At 38.6% G+C, this 13147-nt stretch overlaps 2 protein-coding genes across 2 annotated transcripts; one reads left to right on the top strand and one right to left on the bottom strand.

Moving 5' to 3' along the window:
- Nucleotides 1-1747: 1747 nt before the first annotated feature.
- Nucleotides 1748-7613, bottom strand: polr1d (RNA polymerase I and III subunit D). The gene is made up of 5 exons (XM_074674298.1): nt 7499-7613; nt 6842-6939; nt 6496-6572; nt 5426-5508; nt 1748-1975 (listed from the first exon to the last, which is right to left on the bottom strand). The coding sequence occupies exons 1-5, from the start codon at nt 7535-7537 to the stop codon at nt 1928-1930; spliced, it is 345 nt and encodes a 114-aa protein (XP_074530399.1). The 5' UTR covers nt 7538-7613; the 3' UTR covers nt 1748-1927.
- A 918-nt stretch (nt 7614-8531) lies between these two features.
- Nucleotides 8532-13071, top strand: sybl1 (synaptobrevin-like 1). Its single transcript, XM_074674231.1, has 8 exons — nt 8532-8670; nt 9055-9231; nt 10357-10414; nt 10502-10639; nt 10778-10868; nt 11179-11246; nt 11366-11458; nt 12047-13071. The coding sequence occupies exons 2-8, from the start codon at nt 9086-9088 to the stop codon at nt 12110-12112; spliced, it is 660 nt and encodes a 219-aa protein (XP_074530332.1). The 5' UTR covers nt 8532-8670; nt 9055-9085; the 3' UTR covers nt 12113-13071.
- Nucleotides 13072-13147: the final 76 nt, after the last annotated feature.

Raw genomic sequence — 13147 nt, 5'->3', positions numbered from 1 at the left:
CTGATATTTATGTATGGTTATGTCAAATGCCTGTCACTAGAGTCATCAGACCAAATCCAGCTGAGAGCAGTTACACTCTCTTGGAAAACATGCAGATTTCCACCAAGAGGAGAACATGAGCTGGTCAAAGGGAAGCAGAGGAGGAGTGTGCTTCACATGTACTAAAGCAGAGGTTTTCAACAGGGGGTCAGCGGCCCCTAGGGGGTCAGCGGAGGTACTGCTGGGGGTCCATTACATTTTCGGTTGATTGGGCAATTTTTTGTCTTTTCAAGTAACTATTCCTAAATATTTCAATTTTTACGCATGTTGTCTTTGGGTCAAAGATTTTATCTTTCCGTCAGAAATTAACATGTTCATCCACAGCAGCTCTCTCAAACTGCACACAGGTTCACTCAGCATTCACTTCTAGCTCCTCAGGACAGAGGAAGACTCACCTCTGGAGTTGCTCTGACGATCACACACAATCCCTCAGCTCAGTCAGGTTCCCCAGAACAGCTTAATACATGTGTACTTTATTCATAGTACTGAGCCCAGTTTAATATAACATACAGGATAATCAAATTTGTTAACAGGTATGACACAGACACACATCCAATGAAAAGTAGCTTTAAAGTATTTTTACTAAAAACTAAAAACTGATGCATGATTTTGATGAAACAATGACATTGACAACAGTTGTTACGTACTAAAATGAAAAATTCTGCAGAAAAGGAAAAACTTTTTGAAACTCACTAATTGATTTTTCCTTCAACTTAGGGAACCAAACATACAATTAAGAGTTATCATGTGTTTCAAATAAACTATTATGAGCTAGTACTTAATCATTCACAAAATAAACTCTGTGCTTCACGGCAGGGGACCATTTGGAAAACAAACATCAGGCATGGCGCAATACTCAAAATTATCCCTGGTTAATTTAATCGCAGTGGGGCTTCAGTTTCTCTGCCACTGTGGATAAATCACTTTCTGCACACAAGTATTTAAACCTTGTGCTTTCAGATTTTGTTTTCCTCAAAAGATCACAATGTCTCCCTTTCTTCAGACACTGAAAGTAAACATGGCAGCTCCTTTGGAAACATGTTGCTGTGCTTGGGATGATCTGATTTCTCTGAGCCTCTGCCACACGTACCTTTATGAGGTTCACTACTCCCAATAAGCCCCCAATTAAAACCAAGCAACCAGTTTCATAGCACACAAAAGCCTCTTTTTGCACTCTTGAAGAAACCCTATTAGCCGTAATGAACCCATTCTGTAGTTAGTTAAATTAGAGTGAAGGTAAAGGTCTGTTTCTTTCCAACACTGTGCTCATAATCACTGACGTGGCAAAGCAGGAGCATGTGACTGACAGAGAGACGACTGACCTCAAATAACTTGAACCTCATTATTTACACTTGACTCCCCTCATCTTTCCTCTCCATCTTCCTGGCACTGTACGAAGCCCCTCACACCACATTCCTCCGCTAATAAAGACTTTCTAGATTACACTCCTTTCTTCTTTTAATCTTCAAGTGCAGCTTGAGATGACAGATGAGAGCAATTTGGTGCTTGAGAGTGATCTCCTTAGGTTTGGACATCCTTCAAACAAAGTTATAGGAGTTGTTGTAGGAATAAAGGCAGTGCGTTTTCTCTAGAAGTCTTCCAATGACATTAAAAAAGGAGAAGGAAATGAAAGTTGTGTTTGCCAAGCTGAATGTCTTGAATGTCTGTTACTTATCTTTTCAGAGATTTGGGAATGATCAACACAGGACTGGTTCACATTGTATACACACTTTAATGAAACATCAATTTAACACAAAACAATAAAAAACTGTACAAATCCCGCCAACGAGTGTATATCCATGAAGTGAGATATTTCTCTCATGTTTTCACAGCTGGTGTTTGGAAACTGTGTCTCAACGGCCTCACTGGCACACATACGTCCTGCTCTTCATTCCATGGGTTGCTCTTGCCCCTCTTTGTATTCACCAACTCTCGCCTGGAACAAAATAAAAGGACGTGTAGTTAGAAGTAGAGTTGTGACAGTGTGGGAACTATAAATTAAATCAATGCTGGATGATTTCCCTTTCGGCAGGGTGCTCATATCGTCAGCCAAGCAGCGAATCCAAGGTTCTTCCTGTCCCACAGGGAAATAAAATCCTTGTGTGGAAATTATGGTTGCTTGCTTTTCCTACTCGTGGGACTTTTTAGAATGGCAAAGCTGCTGACAGCTGGCAAAAGACTATGCCTTGCTCACAACTGAGACGTTCGCTACTGCCAAGGATCTGTTCGAGTTTAAAAGGTTAATTTAACAGAAAATATGGATTTGTGAGCTGCCTGTAAAAGGGACAAATTTGACTAGGGATGTGTGACCCATGTGTACCACTTTATGAGTGCTGCAATGATTAGTTGACATAATCGATGATGTGAACTATGAAAATTCATAAATCCAGAACTAAAATAGTCGACGCATCATGTTATCAATTGTTTTCTATTGTTGTTGTCACAGTAAAATCAAATGCCAGGCGGTAAATACTCATCATAACTTCAGTTCACTGCATGAGGTGCTGTGTCATTCGATACTCTTATGGAAAAATATTGATAAATTCATACATGTGGATCATTAATGAGGAATTATCTCTGAGGCACCGACAGCACTGTGCACTGATGGAGGCACTGCATCTCTAGCTTGGACAGCCTGACAGCTCCCAGGGCCTTTACTACTACCTAAGGAGGATTAACATATACAGGATCTCTCTCTGTTCTCTGGATTGACTTAACCAGACATTCACAATCCTGATAAGCAACACTTCAAAGCTGGATATCAACTCAGCAAGTGGATCCGGGGTTTTCCAGACTTGATCAGTGCAAGCTCACATAAAAAGGGTGGTACTTGCAGCAGCTGAACAATCACAAACATGGAGAAACAGGGGACACCCTGCTTTACCCTGAATGAGCAGTGATACTTCAAAAATACAAAGCATTCAAACTCGTCATCCAGGCCAAAAGCAACACTGCTGCAGCAAGAGCCAGGAAGGAATGCTGCCAGAAAACTGCTGAATCTGTAAATGTGTAAATCTGTGAGATTGTACAATCTTAATTCATCGGACAATATAAACAGAGAACATCAAAACAACTCAGTTTCACTTTATTGTGGCACAGTGCCTCCTCAGGCACCTCAGTGCCCTTCCTTTGGTTTATATTTTCCACTGAGAGGTTTTGATGCTCAGACCCCCCTGTGTGAGTGCTTTTAGTGTTGGAATATTAATTCCTCAGCCCAAAGGCACGAGTAGTTGTGCCTTCCACAAATTCATGTTTCTGCAGTTGTGCCATTTTCCTACAAGATGTCATCAGGGGCATCAGGGACAAAATGATTGAATCTTACTCTAAAAACACTTTTTTGTTGAAGCGCTCCTCATGATCCAGACACCAGTGCTGGCAGGACCTTCAAAGCAGGGGAAGGGGAATTAAAAGAGAGGTGACTGGTCAGGAGTTGGTGCTTTTATACTCCATCTCTTATCCAAAACCTAACCTGCTCCAGAGCAGGTTAGCCACTCAGCACATGTCACCATGGTGATTTATCTCGGTAGGAAGTGAACTAGCGTTGTAGGACAGGAAATCCTGGGTGACGCCTGAAGTTACTTGATAATAGAAAATTTAGCCTGTAGCACAGGCCTCTGGTGTTTAGTGCCTGATAACATGATTTAGAGAAAGAGAATTTCCCTCGCCTCTTCCTTGCTCTCCGTTGTAAACAGTTCTTCAGAATTTGAGTCACAAACTAGTGTCAAAACTTTTTTAAAAGAGAGGTCATGTATCAGTGGAACTCACTGAACTCACACTGCACCAGTTTAACAAAAACTGCACTTCCTTGTTACCTGCTCACATGACACAGAGATGACCAATCAGAGGCCAGAACCTACATCAAACTCGATTCAATGAAAACTAGGAAAGCACATTTAACAGATGTTGGCCACAGATATGTGGTCTTGTAGGAAAAAATATTTAAACCTAATCAGAGAAACACAGATCAGAGTTAGATGTATATAGTTCTCTCTGGAAATACCGTCAATATAGTTTAACTAAAGTGTACGACTTAACCCAAATATATTAACTGACTTTACTGCTAAAGCTCTTACATAGAACAGCAACTATGGGAAGTAAAGCATTAATACCCTGTGGAGTATTTATACTCAGTTATTGACCATTTTGTGTTTTAAACAACCAACAATAATTGATAAACTTATCATGTTGGTCTTCAGGTTAAATCTCATGGGCATGCACTCTTTAACAACTGAGGTAAAATGCCGTCCAAACTAGGTATATACACAAAATAATCGTGATTAATAGACTAATCTGAAAAATAATTGGTAGATTCGTCAACATCAAAAATAATCATCATTCGCAGCCCTACACTTAACACATCATGTCAAGTTTTCACACAGACTCTTTTCAGAGAAGTCCTTTCTTCTTTTTCGAATGCAGGACTATAAGTAAATATGACATCAAACGCATGGGGCTTGATTCAAGGTAACACTTTTAGTTTCTTCTTTTATTAGGAGACTTCCTTAGTTAAAAAACAGGTTTATTCAAACTAGTCTGTAACTATTTACATTGAAAACCTGTTTTTTTAATTAGATCAGAGGAAAAGTCCAAAGCTCAGGGCTTAACATTAGGAGTTAAGTATGTTTATGTTTGGGGTGTCACTGGTGCGCTTCAGTCACAGCAGAACATACTCAAATGGCCAAGTGCTTTATCATGGTTACTTTCCCACCCATTGGAAACATACTGGAGCTTTTTCGTCTTCGACACATTGTCTAACCAAACAAACAACTTAGTGACCAAAAGTGATAGTTGTTGTTTTTGCATTTGACACATTTATTCGATTAACGGTAAGATGGAGTTTCAGCGCTGTTTCCAAATGGTCACAATGACACATCTTTTTCATTTAAGAGCACACCACAGAAATAAATACTTACCATGTTGAACCAAAACTGGGGATTTTTTGTACTTGAAATGAACTACAATACCCATCAGGGATTGAAGGGGTGCATGATGGGGCAGTTATTGATATGGCATTTTTAAACCATTAAGACTGAATTGTGACATCCTGTTTAGACATCAGAAAACACTCTCTGCCTCTGACTCACAATTTGACATGATTAATGCAGCAGTTTGCTCAGTAGCTACCTGAGTGGGCCTCTAAACTTCAAATTCTGACATTTTAATATTTCTCAGATTCATAAGTTTTCAACAAACTAGGTGAAAGTCTTTCTCTTTCATTCTACTTCTACTGAGTGTGTTTTGAGTAGTGACTCCAATCCTGCTGAGATCTGTCTGTCTTAATGAACTCGTGAAAAGGTTGGCCAGACATCAATACTGAACCATCACTGCTTTATTGTAGTTATTAGGAGACCAGAGGTAAGTGAATCAAAGAGATGGTGAGTTTTACCTGGAAGGTGTTGAGCACATGCTGACAAACATCCATGAGCTCATTCAGGCCCCTCCGCAGCGGCTCTGTTGCTGGAAGTCCATCTAAAACCAAGGAACAGGCACAGAGCATCTGAAACAATATGTCCTGAGCTATCAGCCTGTATTACTCCAGCATCATCACTCATGATGTTAGTGGCTCTGAGAGGGCTCACAGGGTAACAAGAGGACAGCAAAATGCAATAAAGACTTCTGGACATCTTCAAATTATCTGTTAAATTGTTTCCATTTTCTCTGGATCACAGATCAAAGAAGCAAATTATTTTAAACCCTCACAGAAGAATGCAATAAGACAGAATGTCCCCAAAAACAACATCTTATATTTCAACCCACAAAGAACTTTTATGAGAAACATTTCTGGTTTGATGAAAAAGGATCAATCAATTTAAGTGATATCAGAACATCTAAGATCTGTCTGACATTCATTCAACAAATCATTGATCATAACCACATCTATATTTGAGCATCTATATTAATAAAAAATGCAATACTAATTACATATGAATTCAAATGATTGTTCGTTTAATCTCTTTTCCCTATGGACATGAATTTACACTTTCGTCATGGAAGTATACATAAACTACAAAGACAAAAATAAAGCCCAACATGTGAAAACACAGTTGAAACCAGGGATTTTCCTGGTGCCTCAAAGGTAATTTTGTCTTACTGCAATAAAACTATGATGAAAAATCCTACTGGCAGCTAAAACTAAGTTTAAACAACAAAAACAAGTTGTTTTCTCAGTCTTTCACGTGATGTAGCTGCTGGTCTTTGAAAACTAATTTTGCAAAGCTGATAACAGATTGTTGTGAGCCTTTTCTGTCAACATAGCAAAGAGGAGATGTTGCAAGTGAAAATGAGTGACCCACAGTCACCAGCTTTTCTTCTTTTTGATTGGATAAATTAAAATCACCCGACTCCAATCAGCATGTTTTTTTCCTTCAAATAACTTTCCCAGAATGTGCACTCTGCTGCTGCTTAAATGCATGAATACACAGATGAACTAAGTTAGATTCAAACAGCGCCTCTCACCTCGGGTCTGAATGCGAAAGTTGATCTTACTCTCAGAGGGATGGGTGATGGTGTAGCCGCAGAACTCCACATCACCGCTGATGGAAACAGAAGAATGAAAGCAACATCTGAGACCAATGTTTAGACTAAACGGGTGGAGATGTGTTAGCATTAGTACGCTTTTCAATCTCAACCGGTCCCTGCAGACATTTACAGATGGAGAAGGAAAACACTAGGAGAGGAATGAGCTTAGGGCTGAGCGGCCTTTTTGGACATGATTATTGAAACTGTAGGAAATGTATTAAAGAGCCTTGAGGAAAAGATGGTCTGCTCCTTCTGAGGTTTATGGAGACAACATAGCACTGACCTCTTCATAATCATGTATCTGAGGGAGTTGCCCAGTGTATGGTCTTCATCATTCAGCACAAATGTCACACATCCCTCATCAGCACCATCTGCCTGGACCTAAAACACAATGCACGCAGATATCAAACACCACATCAAGTCTTCAAAGAGACTTCATTTAAAAAAAAAAAAAAAATTAAAAAAAAGATCAGTAAGAGAGGTCTGATTTACTTTGAGAGGAAACTGTTTTACTGCCAACACTTTATATGCTTCTTTCTCAGAGATAGGGTGAGCAACAGTTAGACATCTTTATCAGCACACGACAACACTCCTGTCTGCCTGAATGCTGCTGCCCTCATGTGTTGATGGTAAAACCATCAAGCAACTGCATAGAGTAAATCAGGTGAATGAATCCGACTATGGTGTTCACCTCAGCTTTCTATCAGGCCTTTCATGAGTTCATCAACCAGATTACAACAGAGAGTAGAGCTCGTTAATTGAATTGAGTTTCACGTGGAACAGTGTTGTGCTAGCCGGTGAGGCTAAGCTACCTTCACGAGGGACTAATATGTGGTCAAAAAGCTATCACTACCCTGAATATGTTTTTAACAAACAACCTAAACAATGATGAATATATGACGCTCTAAACTGCATTAGCACAAACCATTTAAAAACTCACCATTTCCAAGACAGCTTTCTTTTCTCCTTCTCCGGCCATGCTTCACATTCTCAGTGTCCGTCAATATGGAACACAGGGTTCAGTGCTTCCTCGACGCTGTCTGACAGGCAAAAGGGCTAGCCCATCCACGTTTTATTTTAACTTTAACTCGGAAGTATTCAAATCGACTGTACTTCTAGCCATTTCAGTCAGTGAATATTCTTTAAAAAATTGGCCACAGACCTCAATGGCTTATTTTTCATCACAACCACATTTTTTTTATTCATTTAAAAGAAATTTAAAAGATTCTAAGGCTGCTCTTGATTCACTGACTTCCAGGTTTTCCCTTAGCTTTTTATTTCATCAATAGATAAATAAATAAATTAAATAATAATAATAATAATAATCTGGAAAGCATATGAAATGCCAATAGAGCCTATAGCACATTACAAATGACAACAAATTACCCAGAGACATGCTTATATATATATATATATAAATATATATATATATATATATATATATATATATATATATATATATATATATATATATATATATATATATATATATATATATATATATATATATATATATATATGCAGCATGTCATCGCAGTTTGGCATGGGAAAAGACATGTTTTGATTTTCGAATTTTTGAATTTATTTTCGAAAAGGGAGAATTAATTGTATTTATAACGTGCATCAAGCAGCTTGGCAGGATGATAAACACTGTTCATAATAAATAATCATCAAATAATTCTTTTGTTTTGGATGGTAAAGGGAAATGTAAGATACATTGTTCTTGACTTTTTCAACTGATTTTCAAATGTGTGAAATATCATTTATGTTTCTTCTGTTACCTGCAAGACACACATGTGGGCTACATTCCTCAGTGCTCCGCCGCTTTACCATGACGTATGGAAACCTGACAAAAACATGTGACGAAAACACTAAATGACAGGAAGTTAAAAAATGTAGTTCAAAATGAAACATTACACATAGGCGCCAACGCGAGGGACTGTGTTAAGAACTACATTACCCAGAGAGCAAGTGAATTTATTTCCGGTCTTGGGTTATTTGCAAAGCAGAAGTCACTCGAAAAGGATTAGCTAGCTTGCTAGCAGAGGGAATCTCTTCAGATGTTGGAATTTGTGCCAAATGAGCTACTTTGAGCACCGCTGACACACCGAGGTATTTAAATTTATTTCGTAAATAACCTTTTTTCCCATAACTGCGTTGCTTAAGATAATAAATTAAATTTTAACGAAACGTCAGCCCGTACATTAACAACTCTCGTTGTTGTGAAATTTGGTTAACAACATTATTAGCCTACAAGCTAGCCTGCTGTACAGCAACCGTTAATCTGGCTTCGTTTTCACGTCCCGTGACAACTGGGTGTTTTTACCAGAGACCGTTATGCTGTATGTGTGGATACTATTGGAACATCCTCACCGCATTATTCGAATCGAGCCAGACGTACCATCATCTGCCAATGTAGTCTGTCATGTTCAAGCGTCTTTGTCATATCATAAGCTCTGTCAGTGACATGTTTTTGTCTTCTCTGTGGGTTTTCAGTGAGTGAAAAGCTAAAACATCTGCTGTTGCTATGGCAATTCTTTTTGCTGTGGTGGCTCGTGGGACCACCATCCTGGCAAAGCATGCGTGGTGTGGCGGCAACTTCCTGGAGGTCACTGAACAGATTCTGGCCAAAATCCCATCAGAAAACAACAAACTGACCTACAGCCATGGAAGGCAAGTCTCTCTCTCCCTCACACACACACACACACACACACACACACACACACACACACACACACACACACACACACACACACACACACACACATTTGGGTCAGTGTCAACCACCCCTGGCTGCATGGGTCTGCATGACCGACCTAGATTAAAAATAGGGCACACTTTACTACTTAATACAAGTGATTATTGTATTCAGCATCACAACCCAAAACATGAACAAGAGTAGAGTGAAAAGGTGATATATTACCTTTTCACTCAGAGAAATATATTTGTCTGGTTTATTGAAAGCTGAGACAGACTTGTGCCTATTGATTATCATGTCTTTTTTTTTGGTTCAGAATATAAATGTGTTCTTATGTTTTAGTTTAATTTTTTAGAAACAATCATCTCATATGCCGAATGTTAAAGTTTTCCACTTCACCCTGTGAAGTGGTGCAATAGTTTAGACTAAGAGCAATTACTTGTGTGTAGATCAGCCCAACTAAAAAAACAGAACTTTACTTGTCCAGGAGCATTACATTTTTTAGTGAAAAGTCACATCAAAACAATAAACTCTTTTGATTTTCTTGGCTTATAATCCACAAACTCAAAGCTTTAGATGGTCAAGCAGATTTGCAGCTTTTTCAACTTACTTGCTTTTAAATTGTTTGTTTTAAAGAACTAGATACTCTCAAACAAAAACACTTCAAAACATAAAAAAACAATCTTTTTAAGTTTGCCGTATTTTCCCATAGAAAACACATTTATTTATGGGATTTTTATGTATAAAAGATCAAGTTATTCTTAAGATGCATTCAAGACTTTATGACTCCTCTTATAATGAATATTTCAGATAAGTACACAGAATTGGCTCCACTTGACGTAAAGTTCAGACTAACAATGTAACCTTATACCATGAAGAGGTGTCACATGCCAAAAGGCACAAGACAATGTGTCCTAGTTCAAAGATCTCAGCAGTAAACAAGTGAGAGGGTCATAGTGTCACAGAATGAAAGCCCATTAAACTGCATTTTATATGTTGTTAATTCATCTATAAACATTTCCTTTACATGTTGTGTGCTCTATGATACTGTATGCTTTCCACCTGGATTGAATAGTAGTTTTTTTTTTCTTCTCTTTCAGCTATCTTTTTCATTACATCTGCCACGACAGAATCATATACCTGTGTATCACGGATGATGTAAGTGTTTAAGCAGCTGTTTTTGGTTTATTTGTCATACTGGGACCGAGGGATTGACACTCAAAACTTCTTTTTCCTTCTGTTAAGGACTTCGAGAGGTCCCGTGCATTCAGCTTCCTCAGTGAAGTCAAGAAGCGCTTCCAGACAACATATGGGTCCCGAGCGCAAACAGCCCTGCCTTACGCCATGAACAGTGAGTTCTCCTCTACACTGGCTGCTCAGATGGTGAGTCCTATATGATTATGAGCAACACTTACATGTGAAGGCTCTGTGTATTTTTCAACTTTAAATCAGGCTCACACACTGCTTTAGTTATCACCACATACAATAATTCCTTTTGATTTCTTCTTTTTCTCTTTGTAGAAACATCACTCAGACCCACGAGGGTCAGATCGTGTCACTGAGACGCAGATGCAGGTGGATGACCTGAAGGGCATCATGGTCCGTAACATAGGTGAGTTTGTCATGACTTAACTCATAGAGGCTAGTTATGCTCCATTTGACCTCCTTTAGATACAGAGCTTTGAGATGGAGGTGCATCTAAATTTCCATTTAATTAAATCAAAAGTGTGTGGAGTTAATTGAATGCAGTATGTTATGGTTGCTGCTACTTTCACGTTATGTTGTTCCTGGTCAATGGCCATTTTTTTTCAGAGCTGGTATAAAATGAATGAAAGTCTCACAAAATCAATCAAGGAATATTGCGATATTTGAGTTTTTGTGTCTCAGGAGTTAACTTTGACTTTCTTTGTGTTATGTGACAGACTTGGTTGCTCAGAGAGGAGAGAAACTAGAGTTACTGATTGACAAGACAGAAAATCTGGTTGATTCTGTGAGTATTCATAGCATGATGTATGATCTTTGGAACATTACATGCTTTGGAAATTGATTTAGTAAGTTTTTTTTAATATTATGCCTCTGACATAACAACTGTATTTTTTCCATATTTAGTCGGTCACATTTAAGACTACAAGTCGTAACCTGGCACGAGCTATGTGTATGAAAAACCTCAAGCTGACCTTCCTCATTGCACTGGTTTGCCTGGTAAGTAAAGGCACACAACAGTGTAACTATGCAACAGCACCAGAATGAAGTTTCAACATCATTGTGCATTTCTACATGCACATTGCATCTTAAATGGTGTAACATGGATGTCCTAGTTTGTCATTTCACATCACATCACAGCACTGTGAAAGCACAAGAGGTACGGCTTGTATATACACACTGGGAGCACCACTGCCTCACACCTCTGTGTTAAACACATTGTACTCAAGTAACAACGGAGTTGTAAATATCCTTCCTTGACATTGTAGTATGTAGAAGCCAATAATTTTGTAATTTTAGTGAATTTGGTGTAATGGGGGGGGTTCCTTGGTTTAAAAAAGTCCTTTTCACATTTACACTGGAAGCACATGACCACTAATGCTTAGACACAGCCATCCTGTAAAACCTGAGTAACTTACACATAGTTTTCTACATTTTCGATGTTTTCTTTTTCTGAAAAAAAAATTCCCAGGATTTTTGAGACATTGTCACTATCATGTGAATATTGACATGTTCAATGTGTTGCACCAGTGAGTCTCATTGTGACAGTGTTACAGGAAGTGAACTTTGTTTCTGTGCTCTATCCAGGTGGTCCTTTACATTATTGTCTCTGCTGCCTGTGGGGGTCTCAGCTGGCCCTCTTGTGTCAAGTAACGGGAGCAGAACGCCGATGAGAAAGAAGAGATAAAGGATTAGAGGAAGAGGAGGAGAAGAGCATGTATAAATCTGCCTGCCAATGGATCCAAAAGGAAACAAAACTTTTCTTTATGTCTGCAGCTTCTACATCCCCAGACACATGCTGCTGCTCCTCCTACCTCCTTCCTCATCCCCCTCTTTGATAGTGTGCACATTGACTTGCCTTTTGGAAAGGGAGCCCCATCTCATACCCACACTTAATGGACTGCAGCCCTGTGGCCTAAAAACAGACGTGGAAGAGTAATCTTGTCTTATACTAGTCTGGTACATCCATCCTGTCTCACACACTCAGTGGCCTGATGTATCAGTTTGTGATACTGTCCTGCACCTATTTGTGTAATTGATCTGTTAAGACTAATACCTGGAACCACAAAACAAAGGTTGTTTTCTTACTGTCTTGTTTCCCTTTTGATGTGAACAAACACATAGAACTTACTAGCTTGGTAACATTGACTGTGTGTTGGTCCACCAAATAAGGACCCACACATACCATTTCTGCCTGTTTCTTAACAAACTAATTTCTGAAGGTAAGGATGATATAGTATGCAGTATGTGTTCAAGATGTCTCATGAATGAGGACAAATTTCCAACATTTTTTCACAGCAAGCACAGACGTATATAAAATGGATGATGTAAAATGCCAAACAAAATCATACAAGTATATATTGTGAGTCTGGTGATATTACTGATTGAAAACACCTAACGGTGAAATGAAGCCTGATCATTAAGACATTATCTCTCAGCCACTGACTCTTGAGGAGGTATTCTTTCACCTATTTCCTCATCTGGGAAATCAAATGTGCCCATATGTTCTGTCTGTTAACACCATGCACTTTTTTACATTGTATATATATTTGCTTCCCTGCATCATATGACTTCAAATCATGTAACTATTTAATTATTGTACATTAAGATTTGAAATAATAAAATCTGATGGTCTCAAGTAGTTGGTCTAAAGACAGATTTTACTTTAGTTAATTTGTTCAGAACTAG

This window comes from Halichoeres trimaculatus, unplaced genomic scaffold (genome assembly GCF_033239565.1).
Source record: "Halichoeres trimaculatus isolate MK-OKI-2021-1 unplaced genomic scaffold, fHalTri1.1 fHalTri1_scaffold_7, whole genome shotgun sequence".
Lineage (NCBI taxonomy): Eukaryota > Metazoa > Chordata > Actinopteri > Labriformes > Labridae > Halichoeres > Halichoeres trimaculatus.
This window is presented reverse-complemented; position numbering and strand designations above follow the sequence as displayed.